Raw genomic sequence first — 16,525 nt, forward strand, 5'->3', positions numbered from 1 at the left:
TTAGAATTTCCTGAGTCTTGCCAGGCATGGTCAGGAGGCAGAGGCAGGTGAATCTCTGGGTTCAAGGCCAGTCTGGTGTACAGACTGAATTCCAGGACAGCCAGGGCTACGCAGAGAAACTCTGTCACAAAAAAAAAAAAAAAAAAAAAAAATCAAGAAAGAAAATAAAATTAAAAAATGGAATTTCCTGAATTTTAATGAGCATTCCCTTTAGGATGGACTATTTCATATAGGAGGGAATTGCTATACAGCATGGGTTCAGGCTGCATATCCTCCTATATACAAGCCAATAAATAAATATTTTTAAATGAAAAATAAGGGCCAACAATGGCTTAACAGGTAAAAGCACTTTCTGAACAAGCTAGATGACCTGAATTCTATTACCAGAACCCAGAAAAATCTGGATGCCATGGCTTACATCTGTAATTCCAATATTCCTGTGTCAAGAGAGGAGGCAGAGGCAGAGGAATTACCTGGAATCTCGTGGGCCAGCTAGCATAGAGTACATAGAGCAGCAGGACAACCAGAAAGACCCTGCCTCAGGGAAGTGAAAGGAAATAACTGACTATGACAAGTTGTCCTCTGTGCCTGTGCTGTGGCAGTGCACACGCCTCACCCCGTAATACATCTATCATGCATATACATTCAGTAATAAATGATGATGATAACGCAATGAAGCTAACATGAAGAAAGGTTCATTCATGGCAGGAAGAACATAAAGTGGCTGATCTTATTGTACCCACTCAGGAAGTCAAGAAAGATGACTGCCATGTATTTGTAGGTGGTGAAGCCCACATTTAGGTAGGTCATCAGAAATGACCTAATCTAGATAATCTATTACAGACATGCCCAAATCTTCCTCCTCGGTGAGTCTTGTTTCTATCAAGTCTACTCCTCTCAAGTCAAGTTCCTGTAAGGGTCTTGTTGTATAGCCCAGGCTGGTCTGGATTTGCTGAGATCTCTCCCGCCTGTGTCTCCTGGGTGTTGGAATTACAGGTGTGAGCCAACCTTGCCTAGATTAGTCTACCTTTTATTGTGGTGGGGGAGAGCCAAGTGTGGCAGCTCACACCTGCAGTCTCGGCACCGAGAAGGATGAAGGAGGTGAATTGCCACAAGTACAGAGTGAGTCCCTGTCTAGGAAAATATAATGCAAATTATGTAATCAATACAGAAAATATGAAAATAGAGAAAGGAAAATAGACCATCCATAATTCTCTCTGGCATTGCCTTTAATATCTTATATGCAGTATATCTTCCTGTGTACCTAAAGCAGGCTCTATTTTGGGGGACTGGGGAGACAGATAGCTCAGTGCTGCTCTCATGGAGTTAACTTCCCAGCACCCGTGTCAAGCTGCTCACTTAAATTATCCACAATAGTTATTGACAATATGCTAATTAAGCCAAATAAAAGTATATGAGTTCTTGTATAAGTTCGAGGACAGGCTCATGCCTCAGAGTCTATGGGGGTCGAAGCTTAGGAGTACAGCATTTTGGTTTGGTTTGGTTGGGCTTTTTGGTGTTTTGTTTTGTTTTTGGTACTAGCGCTCTGTCTGCATGTATGCCTGCATGCCAGAAAAGGGCATCAGATCCTATTATAGACGATTGAGGGCTAAAGTGTGGTTGCTGGGAATTGAACTTAGAACCTCTGGAAGAGCAGCCAATGCTCTTAACCACAGAGCCTTCTCTCCAGTCCAGGGTAAGCATTTTTAAAAACAAATCCAAATTACATTAGTGTTTGAGGGAGATCGAAGCAACTTCTTTCTGCAAGCTTGGCAATATTTTCCAGACACCGCATGACAGTGATTTCTGATTTACACTTCCTATTAGTTGTTTTAGTTTATGTTTTAGCTTGCACAAACATCAGTTATTCTGCTTGATACTTCTGGACCATGGTCAGGGCCACGATCAGTCCCAAAAGAGTTGACACAAAATAGAGTCAGGACAAGATGTCATTGCCATTTGATCACAACCATGTGTAGCTCCATATGTAGGAGATCTGGTGCCTTCTTCTGGCCTCTGGGGCACCTACACACATAATTAAATTTTGAGAAGCAAAAGACTGTGTTTTTAGATTATATGTTACTTTAACCATAATGCATATATCAGGTTTTTCTTTTTTATATATATTTCTTTGACTTTAATAGCAAGTTGACCCTTTTTTCCATTTCCCTGCCCTCTGTGCTTAGCCACTGTCTAGGACCTCATTCTGGACCATTTGATATTTGTCTAAACCAAATCCATTGGAGCCTTGCACCCAGGGTTAATATTAAGGGGTAATTAGGCCCATGTCAGATATTCCAGATCACGGTGCTAGTGGGGACCTGGACCTCGTGGAATCCTGGTGAAGGTGACACTAACAGTACACAGGCTATTAAGTGGCTTGGTAGTCAGGTGTTGGTTTCTGTATTGATATGTAGTAAGACCCTGACAAAATGAAAACAAGAAGAGAGTCTGGAGAGATGGTTTAGCAGTTGAGAGCACTGGCTGAGCTTCCAAAGGACGCAGGTTCAAATCTCAGCAGTCCACAGTTTAAGGAGCTATAAATTAAAGTTGAGAGTTTTCTTTTGACATAAGTTTAGAGTTCCATTTTTCAGTTAGTTCCATTTTGGTACTTTTCTTGGTTTATTTAAAACCATTATTAAAAGTAGATTTCTTGGGAGGCAGGCATGGTGCTTTATGCCTGTGATACAAGCAGTTTGGAAGGCGAGAAGATTGTTTGAGGCTAGTGTGCCTTACATACAAGACCCCATCTTTTTAAAAGCTTCTTATGGACCATTTATGGGCATAGAACTTTTCTTAAAGAATATTTTTTTAATTTATTTTACGTGAATAAATGTTTTGTCTGCTTGTATGTTGTATACTGTGTGTGTGCAGTACCTTTAGAGGCCAGAAAATGACATCGGATCCCCTGGAACTGGAGTTACAGACAGTTGTGAGCTGCCGTGAGAGTGCTGGGAATTGAACCCTAGTCCTCTTGGAAGAGCAGCCGGTGCTTTTAACCACTGAGCCAGGCATGCAGTTTTTTATGAGACTGTGTGATACTATATTAACCATTATTTTTTGTTTTTAAAGTAGGCTCTTATCCCAGATATATGCTGCTGTTATTGAGGCTGTTTTGGCTGGCATTGCATGTTATGCTAAAACTTGCAGTCTGGCAAAGGTAATTTAAGTACCATATTTCTGTTTTGGTAGTCATTATTTTAATGTAAATCATTCTAACCGTTTTGTTCTTTGAAAGCCTTGCAATACTCACTTTTGTGTGAGTTGGGGTCTTGGTAGCCAAGCCTGCAACACTTGACGGCTGCTGCCGTGGGCATGCTGCTGCTATTTTATGAGCCTTTTTAAACACCTGTTTGTGTTAACGAAGTCATTGTTTCATTAATAGTTTAGACAGAAAACTTTTAAAAGTCAAAAATAGTTTATTCTGTTGAATTTTAATGAAATGAGTAAAGCTTATTTTGAGCTATGTAGTTGTTTCCTGTAATTGAGTTTTTAAAACTCAATACAGGCTAGAAAATCTGACTTACCTTTTCTAGGCAAGCATGCTTATACTCGCTCTCTGACCATTTTTTTTCCTTGCTGTTTTGCGGTTAACCTGCTCTGCTGTGTTGGATTCCTAAATCTGACCCAGTAAGATGAGAAGAGACGGCTTGATGCCTTCCAAAGCCAGTAGGACTTTTCCTGAAGGAAGCCAGTTGACAGTGGAAAGGTTGTGTATGATGTAGATGTCAGAGGGACTGTAGCTGTAGTCACCAGCTCCTTGGCAGCCCCCTTCCTACGGAACTTGAATCCTGGTAATGATGTGGGTGTTCTCAGCCCTTTTAGCTGCTTCGTAGTAGAAAGCCTCTGCAAAACCATGAGCTATCCTTCAATATACATTCTTACACTTTTTTCCCCTAACTGACATCCATAGGTTGAGTTATTTGAATAGTCTTAATGTCTAGCAGAAACTGAAGGCATTGGTCCCTCCCCAGAGCCAGGGGAGAAGGGACGAAACGGCACGTTTCTAGTGCTTGCATAGCAATCCAGCTGCCTAACTGGCTGCTTCCATCTCTCCAGCAGATCAGATGCCAGTGCGCCCCTGCCTAAGTACAGTTTCCTGTGAGTCCAGCAGGCACCTGTCCCCATAACCTGATGCTTTCACTTTAATCTTTTGAGGTATACAAAGTAGTTACATAGAAGGGAAGGGCTCTGGCCGCCTTTTAGAAGGGCCTTTCCTATCAGTGATATAAATACTTTTGCTACTTGAAAGCTAATTGTTCTGTTGCTGCTTTTACAGGCCAAGGAGGTAGCAGAGCATACTCTGGAGAATGGACTAGTGTTCTCTGAGCTGGTTCCATTCAAAGCCGATCTACGGTAAGCTACAGATGATATTTTTATGATAATTAAGAAAAAATTAAAGACTTCCTTATCCCTTATAGTTTTTATTCCACCCTTCTCTCCTTTTGAGAAATGTTCCAGTAAAATAATAGGCAGAAGGAGAATCAGTCATGATGAGGATGGAGAAACTATATAGGTTTTGAAAGTAGAATGTGAGGCAGATTTGTACTAGAACTGTGGGAGTCCTGATGGGCCTGGTCCCAGAGATAAGGAGGTTGTGAGGGTCAGGAGACTTGGGCACATGAAGACGGTTACTAATTAAAAGCGCCTGCTCTGGAGCTCCCTGCCTTTCAGGTGGTGGGAGCCTGGCTCCTTGTCCTCCTGTTGCACCTCCCAGCATGCCCCGTTACAGCTCTGCACTGCCTTCCCATAGCTGAGCTCTGTTGTACTCAGTCCACTCCCCCCTCCATCCCACAGGAGGACCAGTGTGTGTGTGTGTGTGTGTGTGTGTTTTATACAAAGGATATGAAAGACCAATACTGGAAAGTTTATTTAAGAATACTTCTAGCCAGGCGTGGTGGTGGATGCCTTTAATCAGAGACAGAGGCAGGTGGGTCTCTATGAGTTAGAGCCAGGCTAATTCACATGGCAAGTTCCAGGACAGTCAGACCTACATATTAGGAAGGCACCATATCTTTAAAAAAACAAAAGATACTTGCAGGTGTGCTTTGCCCTACTACCTGCTGCCGCATGCCCCACATTTTTCCCACATCTGTGGTCCTGAGTAGTGAGAAGGGAGCATTTGGTCAGATAGGTTAGTTGGCTGACATAGTAGGAAGAAGAACTCTGCTATATAGCTGCAGCTCCATGAGTGGAAAGAAGAGCCAGAACTCTGTGGTGCAAGGCCTTCATCTTGTTTCACCTCTCCTTTCCCAGAGGTCCTGGCTCTGAAAAGGGAGAACTAGAGGAAGCCCCTTCTCCTACGGTGCTGCCCTGTGCCATCTGTTCCTTAAGGCCTTTGCTGGGAAGCCCCTTTTCTTTCCCAGCTGTGCTGATTTAAGTAAGATGGGGAGCTTTCACATCTGTTTGTGGAGCACTCACTTTGTAGAGTGATTGGACATGTAGATCTTAGTTGCTGTGGTGGTGAGGCCTTCTCTGTCGCCACAAGGCTGACACAGTCATTCTGTTTCCCCTCCAGCTCTTGCCCCTGCCACCATCCTAGCTGGAGAAAGGCAGAAGGAGAAATCACTGAGCAAAACGAAAGTCTCTCAGGCTTCCCTCCACCAGGATCACTTCACCGAGGTCCCTAAGTTCATACATTAGCATATCTTCCTCCTAGAAGGGGAAGGAAGGGGGAGCAATTAATAGACACAGGAAACTCGTGTGTTATTTCATCAACTAGTTCCTGCTAAGGCATGAAATTATAGACAAATGCAATTTAAAAAGTTTCTTAGACTGGCAAGATGGCTTACTGGGTAAGGTCACTCACTGCCAAGCCTGATGACCAGAGCCCACATAGTGAGTGGAGAGAACTGACTCCTGCAGGTTGTCATCTGACCTCCACATGTGCAAGGTGGTATGCACACATAACACACATATACACACATGAAATAAATGTTTAAAAAAACTTACAGAAAGAATAAGCCAAGGCTGAGCATGGTGGCACATGTCTGTAACCTCAGCACTCAAGAGGCAGAGGCAGGAGCATCACTGCAAGTTTGAGGCCAGATTGATCTACAGAGCAGTTTCTAGCCAGTCAAGGATACACTTTCTCAGAAAGACCCTTGTCTCCCAGAGAGAAAATAGAAAAGTTCTCCTCCAATTCTGAAGGTTTGACCTGCTGTGGCTTCATAGCAGTGGACTTTGAATAGCAAAAGCACCTTCTGCTTGGGTACAGAGCAGGGCTGGCAAGTTGACCCAAGAGTACTGAAAAGCAGGAGGAGCCTCATCATCTTGTAGACACTGAGCAGCAGAAGCCCTGGCCAGAAGAGGGCCGTTCCCAGTCAGTCTGCATGGGTATTACATCTGCTCACAGCCAAGAATTGAGGCAGTCTTGAGAACCAGTACAGATGCAGGGCTATGGATGGAATAAGATTCTGGCTGTATACTTGGTGATGTCATGGGACCTTAAGAAAGGCATCTAAAATAACTAAGCAAGGATGACTTGACACTCCAGTTTTGGAGCACATGCCTTTAATCCCAGCATTTGGAGGCAGAGACAGGAGGATCTCTATGACTTCGAAGCTAGTATGGTCTACATAGTGAGTTCCAGGACAGTCAGAGAGCTTCATAGTAAGACCCTGTCTAAAAAAAAAAAAAAAAAAAAAACAAAGAACAAAGAACAAAAAAAAAATGACATCACTTGATTGAATGGCCTTGATGGTCTAGGAAGATACATTGAAGAAGCAGGTATTTCAGAGAATTCTGACCTAGTACTGAACAAGAGTCTTGACTTCTGTTGTGTTTCTTTTCTGATCTACAGCTCCAAGGTGACATTTCATATACATGCTGTGAATAACCAAGGAAGGTAGGTGCGATTATGGTGCTTCCTTTCACGGGAAAGTATAAGGACAAAGATTATGGCTCGTTTGTTTCCTGACTGCTCAGACCCAAATAACCACACAGAAACTCTATTAATTACAACACTGTTTGACTAATAACTCAGGTGTAATTCTAGGTAGCTCTTGCATCTTGAATTAACCCATTTCTATTATTGTATTGGCACGAGGCTTTGGCTTACTGGTAAAGATCTGGTGTCCGTCTCCTTCGGCAGTTACACGGTGTCTCTTTGTCTGTCTGTCTGTCTGTCTGTCTATCTATCTATCTATCTATCTATCTATCTATCTATCTAATCTATCTCTGTTCTGATTTCCCACCTGGCTTTACTCTGCTAAGCCATTGGCCCAAAAAGCTTTATTCATCAACCAATAAAAGCAACACATATGCAGAAGGACATTCTACATCACAAAGAGAAGAGACTGTCCAGTTGTGATACATGCCTGGAATCTCAACAATCAGGAAGCAGAGGCAGGAGGATCAAGAGTTTGACACCTGAAGGCCAGTGAGATGGCTCAGAAAGAGCAAGAAGATCATAAGTTCATGGTCATCTTGTGATACGTAGAAAATATAAGGCCAGCCTGGGATACATAAGGCTGTATTTGAGAGAGCCCTTATAGCTGCTACCATTGTTGGCCTCGGCACATTTCCACTCTGGGAGAGGTGCCATTCCAGATGGGACCTATGCTTGCTGTGCTTGTCTGGGTCCCTGTACCCAATTTTTGTCTCGTGAAATTATGAGGCTGGAGTCAGGTACTAGCATTATTTTTTCCAGTGCCAATTCTGGATACATGTAACCCAGTGTTTTTTTGTTCTTTGTTGAGACGGGTCTCATATAGCCCAGGTTAGCCTTAAACTTCTGTGTTCCTGCCTCTACTCCTCAGCTGCATAGTGAGTGTGAAGCCAGCCTGGTTACATGAAGCCCTGTTTTAGAACAAACAGAAACTGTAATGTTTAATGTTTTTCTCTCCTGTCTCTTTCTTCTAGAATTGTGCCTCTGGATAATGAAGATAGCTTATCCTTTGTGAAAACGGTAAGCACTTAACAGAGCTCTTCAGAGTCAGCTGACTGGGAATGGCTGCAGAGGGTCATCCACAAAGGACTTGTTGCAAGTAGATGACTGAGAAGTTCTGCAGGCAGCTGAGATTGTGGGCCACTGTATGAAAACGTGAACTAAGCACAGCAGACAAGTTTTCAATGGTTCCTTTTTTCCTTTTTTAAAAAGATTTTATCTTTATTTGTGTGTATGCTACATGTGTGCTAGTACCCAGTGGAGACCGGAAGGGGGTGTCAGATTCTCTGGAGCTGGAGTTACGGCAGTGGTGAGCTGTCCAATATTTTGCTGGGAGCCGAACTCAGGCCTTCTGGAAGAGCAGCACATGTCCTAACTGCTGAGCCATCTCTCCAACCTTCCAAGATCTTCTTTTCACTATAAGATCTGCACTGGCTGCCTTCACAGGAACCAGGGGATTAGACACAGTCCATGCTGGAGAGATGGCTCAGTGGTTAGGAGCACTGACTGCTCTCCCAGAGGATCCGGGTTCAATTCCCAGCACCCCACATGGCAGTTCATAAGTGATTATAAATCCAGTTCTAAGGCATTCTGACACCTTCACAGCATTGCACATAAAATAGTTAAAATAAAAATTAAATATATCATAGATAACAGTCCTCAGGTGCCTGTATGTCCTGTGAAGTCAGGTAGTCAGAGCAGGGTTTTACATATCCTCTGCTAGGGCAATGGAATGATTTAAAAATAAACTGAGCCAGGCATGATAGTGCACACCTTTAATTCCAGAACTCCAAAGGCAGAGAGACCTGGCTAGTCTCTGTGAGTTTAAGGCCAGCCTTGTCTACAGAGCAAGTTCCAGGACAGCTAGGGCTGTTACACAAAGAAACCCTGTCTCAAAAACAAACAAACAAACAAACAAAAAAATAACTTGATACTGGAAGTGTTTTGCTTTTTATTTTTTTATCCTATTCTAGATCTGTTTTAATTTTTTATGCATGAGTGTTTTGCTTGATCTGTGCGACACATACTTGCAATACCCTTTGATGCCAGAAAAGGGTGTTGATCCCCTGGGGTTGGAGTTAAGGAATGTGTGAGCTGCCACGTGGAAGCCGGAATCAAACCTAGCTTTTCTTCATCCTCTGAAGGAGCAACAGTGCTCTTAACTGTTGAACCATCTGTCCAGCCCCAGATATTTAGGTGATAACACTTTATTTCCTTGCTGTACCAAGGCCTGAGTTTGAGACCTAGCACCACCTGAATGAACTGGGCACACAAACTCAAGCCTGTAATCCAGCATTTATCAGATGGAATGAGAAAGAAGATGAAGAATTGAGCAGTTCCGTTTAAGAGGGTTTGTGGAGAGGCTGGAGGAAGACATTGCACATCCTGCTCCATGGCTCTTTGCACCATTCTTTTGAGACAGGCTCTCAGAAACCAGGATATAGGCTGGGTCAGCAGGCCCAGTTTTCTTCCTCTCTCTGCCTGCCCCCAGCACTTGGTGTTTATGTGGGTGCTGGGGATTTGAACACAGATCCTCATGCTTGCAGTGTGTTGGTTAGTTTTGTCAGCTTGACACAAACTAGAGATCCCTGGGAGAGGGACTTTGAACTGAGGAATTGCCCCCATCGGATTGACTTGTAGACATGTCTGTGGGACACTGATAATTGATGGAGGTGAAACCTAGCCCCTCTATGGGTGGTACCAGCCCTAGGCAGGTGGTCCTAAATTGTAGAAGAAAAGTAGCTTATCAGGTCAGGGAAGGTAAACCGGCAAGCAGCATTCTTTCATGCTCCCTACTTCAGTTCCTGTATCAGCTTTTCTTGATGGTGGACTGACCTATAAGCCCAGTAAACCCTTTCCTCCCTCAATTACTTTCGTCGTGGTGTTTTCATAACAACAGAAACCAAATTAAAACACCTGCCCATTGCTCTGTCCTATTTTTTTTCTGGTTTTGTGAAGAATGTTATTGTTCCCGGGCAATGGTGGCACATGCCTTTAATCCCAGCATTTGGGAGGCAGAGGCAGTCAGATCTCCGTGAGTTCCAGGACAGCCTGAGCTACACAGAGAAACCCTGTCTTGAAAAAACAAAAACTAAAAAAGAATGTCATTGTAATTTTTCTTCCTGACACCAGAAACTGACCCCAAGGCCTTGTTCTTGCTATCAAGTATTTTACCACTGAGCTAAATCCACAGGCCTTTTGTCATTGGGGTTTTAATGATAAATTCATTGAATCTGTGGTTATTTTTAGTAGTGATTGCACAGGTCTTCCCATCTAGTGTCTATGCAGTTTGTTTTTTCAGTGGTTTACTGTATTTCTTGTAGAGGTCTTTCACTTCCTTGGTTAGATGATTTCTTTTTTATATGAGTGGGATACTTTTCCTAATTTCCTTCCCAGCAGGTTCATTTCACATAGAGAGACACACATGGATTGTGTATCCTGTAAATTTAATCCTGCCATATGGGAGTCAGAGGCTGTTTATTCCTAGTTTCTTCAGAAATTTTATTTTTAAGGCATGCTAGGATTAAGGCGTGTACCACGACACCCTGCTCTAAGCTTTTCTTTAAATCCTTTCCACAAGTTAGAAACTCAGCTGGGTGGGATCTTGCCCTGAGGTCACCACTCCCTTTATTCTATTTCTTAATCAGCTTCAAAAATCCCCATAACCTTTTAGTCTCAAGACTATTTAGAAGTCTAAAATCTCTTCTGAGACTCAAGGAAGTCTCTTAATTGAACCTCCTGTAAAATAAAACATTAAATACTGTCTGAGTTAGGGTTTATATTGCTGTGGAGAGACACCATAGCCATAGAAGCTCTTATAAAGGAAAAACATTTAATTGGGGTGGCTTACTTTTCAGAGGTTTAGTCCACTATCATGGTGGGGCATGGCAGTGAGCAGGCAGACATGATGTTAGAAAAGTAGTGCAGTGTCTTACGTCTTGGTTTACAGGCAATAGGAAGTGGTCTGAGACACTGGGCCGTATCTTGAGCATATATTGAGACCTTAAAGCACACCTGCACAGTGACACACTTCCTCCAACAAAGCCACACCTCCCAGTAGTGCCACTCCCTTTGGGGTCATTTTCTTTCAAACCACCACACATAATTCTAACTTATAATGACACTGAATATAATTATTAATTATTACTCAAAGGGAGGAATCAGGACTTATGAGGAACTAACTTTATAGACCAGGCTGGCCTTGAAGATCCTCACGTCTTTGACTCCCCTGTGCTGGGATTAAAGTCATGTACCATCACAACTAGCTCAGGGTCAATTTTTAAGTAAATTAGAATTGGCAACTCTAGAGAAGTCCATATGATATGGGAGAGTCTTCTGTTTTGTGTTGATTTCATTGGTTAATAAACTGCCTTGGCCCTTTAATAGGACAGAAAATTAGGTAGGCAGAGTAGACAGAGCAGAATGCTGGGAGAAAGAAGCTGAGTCAGGCAGTCACCATGATTCCCCCATCCGACACAGATGCAGGTTAAGATCTTCCCTGGTGCCGGGTGATGGTGGCGCACGCCTTTAATCCCAGCACTTGGGAGGCAGAGGCAGGTGGATCTCTATGAGTTCGAGACCAGCCTGGTCTACAGAGCTAGTTCCAGGACAGGCTCCAAAGCCACAGAGAAACCCTGTCTCGAAAAAACAAAAAAAAAAAAAAAAAGATCTTCCCTGGTAAGCCACCTCGTGGTGCTACACACATTATTAGAAATAGGTTAAAGCAAGATGTGAGAGTTAGCCAGTAAGAGGCTAAAACTAATGGGCCAAGCAGTGTTTAAAAGAATACAGTTTCTGTGAAATTATTTTGGGTATAAAGCTAGCCGGGTGGCGGGACGCACCCGCCGCTCATTACTACATCCATATCTACTATTGGCTGGCCTAGAATACGTACTAAGTAGACCAGGCTGGCCTTGAACTTCCAGATCTGTCTATATATCAGACTTTCTGAGTGCCTCTCTTTCTCTTTAATGCATGAATCTGTGTTAAGATATTTCTTAGCACTGCCAAAAACAAACAAACAAAAGAAAAAACCCTACTTGACTATGAGCATTATAATACTATGACAAGTCAGTCTGATAACTCAGACAACTATAAGCAGTAGATAAGTAGTATATGAACTGGAGTGCTGTGGACAAAGGGATGATTCATATCCTAAGCAAGATGGAGTGAGACAGCATAAAATCTAGTCATTCTTTCTTCAATGGAATACTGTTTAAAATCCATGCATTTCTTATTTCTGGAGTTGACCATTTAATACCTTTGTGCTACCACTGGCCCTGAGTAACTGAAATCTCAGTGAGCATAGTCATGGCTAAGAGGGAAGAAGGCTCTACTGTGCTGGAATGATCATTTGCAGCTGTGTGCTGCTGTGCACTCATAAATACCCATGGAGACAGATGTGTATACCAACTTAATGAATACCTTTCCTGGCTCACCGAGAGAGAACTGCAGCCTAAACCAAAGGATTGTTGGACATGTGATGCTGTGAGAGTATGAAGTGGATGGGCATTCAAAAGCCTGGAAGAAACACCTCTGACTCTGTAGGCTGTAGCCAGTCATGAATAGGAATGAAGAGTTAACGCAGTGGTCTAGAGTACTGTCTGCTCTTCCAGAGGACCTGAATTAAATTCCCAGCCACCACATGGTAGCTCACACCATCTAAAATGGATATGATGCCCTCTTGTCATGCAGGCATGCTTGCAAATAGAACATTCATACATATAAACAAATTTTTAAAAAGATAAATTAAAAAAAAAAAAAGATTGCAGACTGTGGACCTAGAGAGCGGCTCAGCAGTTAAGAGTACAAACTGCTTTTCCAGAGGACCCAGACTCAGTTCACGACCCTCATGTGGGGAGGCTCACAGCTACCTGTAACTCCTGCTCCAGGGGATCCAGCACCCTCTTCTGGCTTCTATAAGTACTTGCATACACACAACATACACATAAAAAAAAAAACAGTTTTAAGTTTAAAAAAGAAAAGGGAAAGAAGAAAGATTGTGTTATTTCTTCCAAGGATGACAATCTGAGGGAATTTGTAAGAACATAAACATACAGTCATTCCAACCTATGCTTGTCTCAAGTTGAGGGTCACCTGCTGGAAAGCCTGAAGGCATTTCTCTGGTCAAAGTGTATGGATCCTTAGAGATCTAAGCATAGATTTCAGCATAGATCCTTAGAGATTTGTCAGTATTCTTTTGCCATGTGCTTTAGAGCGATCAGCTTGCCTGTTTCCTCTGGATCTCCTCCTGAAGTGCTAGGCTGATAATGGTTCTGTACCTGCTTCTCACTCACACAGGCTTGTATGACCATCTATGACATTCCTGACTTGCTGGGAGGAGGAGGAGGATGCTTAGGATCTGTGGTCTTCTCAGAGTCATTTTTGACTTCTCGGATCCTAGTTAAAGAAAAGGGTAAGTGTGTGTAATGTCTAGAAGGCAAACGTTGAAAAATTTATAAAATCATAAATTAAGCCAAAGATGACATAAACTGATTAATATGTTAAACTACTTACAATAAGCAAATGGTATATATTCTAACTAGTGAATAGTACTTATAAATTAATAAGAAAAAATATACTATTCAATAGTTACATGAGCAAAAAATACAAGCAGGCTGTTCACAACGGTAGAAAACAAAAAATAAGGCTGATGGATTTATGTTTATGAAGGTATGCAGCCTCTATAATGGTCAAGAGGAAACAGTTTATAAAATAAAAGTTAGATACGACTTATTATTCCTTATATTGGCCAAAAGAAAAATTTGCAAAGGATGATAATGTGTGGTACTGGTACTGTCACCAGTTAACCAGCTATTTCTGCCTTGACAGAAATCAGTGTAAGAAGTCCATCGAGTGCTTTGGCACCTTTTGTAAATCTCAGTGTTTGGCAGCAGCAGCAGCAGCAAGGGCCTCTCTAGTGTCAGAACCCCCATTACAGGCCTAGGGTAGCAAAACTCCCAGTTTTCCAAGTGTGAGCAGCTCTCTTATAAGCCTAGGAAGCTAGGACCCTGAACTGTACAAGTGTCAACTCCTTTGTAGACTTAGAAACTTGGGATTTCTTAGCACCTAGCAGTAGCTGGTATAGCACCTGATGGACCAAGGTGTCAGAATTTCTCTGCTGTTGACATTTGCCATTGTCATAGCTCCCAAGCCTGGAGTGTCTGAGACTTTTAGCCTTAAAAGCTTACTAGCACTCTGAAACTTTTCCAAATATCAGGACCTGCAGTCTCTCTTAACTAATCTTTATGCTTTTCTATCCTTTAGCACCAGCTATCCAGCCTCTCCCTAATTCTGCCATCCCTCTTGTTCTTACCTCAGTTACTGTCAGGCTGTCCCTCTGCCTCTTGTCATTGGAAAGCAGTAGCTGCATTGCTGCTGTGGCTTGGCCTGTGAACTATTCTGTATAGCTGCTCCTTTGCTATCTCTGCTGTCATTGTCACTCTTTGCTTGCTTGTTTTGTATTTTGCTTGTTTGTTTTTCAAGCTGGTTTCCAGAATTCACCTCATCTGGTTACCCTGCCAATACTTTCTGCCTGTTACTGGCCAATCAGCATCTTATTAAACCAATATGAGTGACAAATCTTTACAGTGTACAAAAGCATTCTCCCACAGCACATAAGAATGCTTGCACTAGGAACTTATTTGTGATGGTGAATACAGGGCATGTCTGTAATCCCAGGAGTTGGGGGCAAAGACTCGAGGATCACTACCACAAGCTCAAAGCCAGCTTGGTCTACATAGCAAGTTCCAGGATGGGCTCTATAGCTACAGGGAAACCTCTCAGAAAAGCAAACAAAAAAAAAAAAAAAAAAAAAAAAAAAAAAAAAAACCCACAAACGTCATTACCATGAAACAGGACTTGAGTAGAGTTTTTTAGAGTTTGACCCCTGCTCAATCATCCAATGAGAGGACAGTCCTCTTCATCCTTCTCAGTAAAATTATCCTGCTGTCTTAGTTACTGTTCTGTTGCTTTGAAAAAAACACCATGACCAAGGCAGCTTAGGAAAGAAGGTTTAATTGGGCTTCTGGTTCTAGAGGGTTAGAGTCCAAAACAAAGGCATGGCAGCAGGAACATCTGAGAGCCGAAAGCAGAAGACAGAGAGCATTCTGGGAATGGTGGGAGAGTTTTGAAGCCTCAAATTCCTCCCTTCCAACAAGGTCACACCTTCTAAACCTTTTCAAACAATTCCAACAATGAGGGACCAAGTATTCAAATATGAGCCTAAGGGGGCCACTCTCAAACCACAGCATTCTGCTCCCTGACCTTCATAGACTTTTAGCCATATCAAAATGCATTCAATTTAACTCCAAAAGTCCCCATAGTCTTTCAGTTTCAACACTGCTTAAAAGTCCAATTTCAAGCCAGGCGGTGGTGGTGCACACCTTTAATCCCAGCACTTGGGAGGCAGAGGCAGGTGAATCTCTGTGTGTTCAAGGCCAGCCTGGTCTACAAGAGCTAGTTCCAGGACAGGCTCCAAAAGCTACAGAGAAACCCTGTCTTGAAAAAAAAAGTCCAATTTCAAAAGTCTCTTCTGAGACTCAAAGCATTCTCTTTAATTATAAGCTTCTGTAAAATCAAAAGACAAATTACATGCTTCTAACATACAGTAGCACAGAATATACATTAAAAAGGAAAAATTACAAAAAGGAAAAATCAGGGCATAACGAGTAAGTACTGGACCAGAGCAAGATGAAAGCTCAGCAGGACAAACTCCAAATCCCATAGCTCCATATCATATCAAAGGACTCTTGCCTTCCAGCTTTGTTAACACCGGATAGTGGTAGATGTGGCTTTAATAGGCATACATAATACTTGTACATATTGATAAAAAATGAAAAGTAAATGGACTCATCCATGGTTACTCATGTGCACCCATTACATTCTGAAGACTACTAGGCCACCTTTAACCATCAGCTTATCAGTTTCCCTTTGGCTAGGTGAAGATGCTCTCTTTGTGTTGATGGGGGCACCAGACTCTGCTAAAAGAAGCCCTTGCTTCGGAGAAGTGAAAGGGAACTTTCTATCAGAGTAGGCCTGCAAGGTGTGCTAAGATGTCTAGGCATAACTGGCATGTCTTTGGTCTTCCTACAGGTGGCACTATTACACCAGAAACCAGTTACATCATCCTGACAGCTGCCATCCCCAGATTCTCTTCCTGGCTGGTTAGTATCAGGCCCTGGTCACAGGGAACCTAAACCCAGAAAACCCTGGGGCAGAGAGGAGGAACCTCTTTAAGGAGTCCCTGGAGGGCTGCCAGATTGTGATCTAGCTTTTATTTAGGAATAGAACCCACTCATAGTTGTAGAAACCTTCAAAAAGGGAACAAAGTAATTAAGGAAGACATTAACACCCTCAGGTTGTAGATAAGTACACTAGAGTGTCTGGCAGTGGTGGCACACACCTTTAATCCTGGATCTTTGTGAGTTTGAGGCCAGCCTGGTCTACAGAGCAAGCTCCAGGACAGGTTCCAAAGCTATACAGAGAGCCTGGTGATGGTGGCGCACGCCTTTAATCCCAGCACTTGGGAGGCTGAGGCAGGCGGATCTCTGTGAGTTTGAGACCAGCCTGGTCTACAAGAGCTAGCTCCAGGACAGGCTCCAAAACCACAGAGAAACCCTGTCTCGAAAAAGCGAA

At 42.8% G+C, this 16,525-nt stretch overlaps 1 protein-coding gene across 5 annotated transcripts in view; it reads left to right on the plus strand.

The window, feature by feature from the left end:
• Positions 1-16,525, plus strand: part of Dnaaf9 (dynein axonemal assembly factor 9) — a 143,466-nt gene that overhangs the window by 50,697 nt on the left and 76,244 nt on the right. For 4 of the 5 annotated variants that reach the window (XM_050133210.1, XM_050133185.1, XM_050133200.1 and 1 more), the window contains exons 13-18: positions 3,073-3,160; positions 4,280-4,356; positions 6,803-6,847; positions 7,864-7,909; positions 13,190-13,304; positions 15,983-16,053. In XM_050133210.1, coding sequence (XP_049989167.1) covers positions 3,073-3,160; positions 4,280-4,356; positions 6,803-6,847; positions 7,864-7,909; positions 13,190-13,304; positions 15,983-16,053 — 442 coding nt within the window. The remainder of the gene's footprint in view (positions 1-3,072; positions 3,161-4,279; positions 4,357-6,802; positions 6,848-7,863; positions 7,910-13,189; positions 13,305-15,982; positions 16,054-16,525) is intronic. The other variant, XM_050133194.1, reaches the window with a different exon arrangement.

The sequence above is a fragment of the Alexandromys fortis genome, unplaced genomic scaffold (genome assembly GCF_014885135.2).
Source record: "Alexandromys fortis isolate MF-2015 unplaced genomic scaffold, M_Fortis_MF-2015_v1.1 scaffold_6, whole genome shotgun sequence".
NCBI lineage: Eukaryota > Metazoa > Chordata > Mammalia > Rodentia > Cricetidae > Alexandromys > Alexandromys fortis.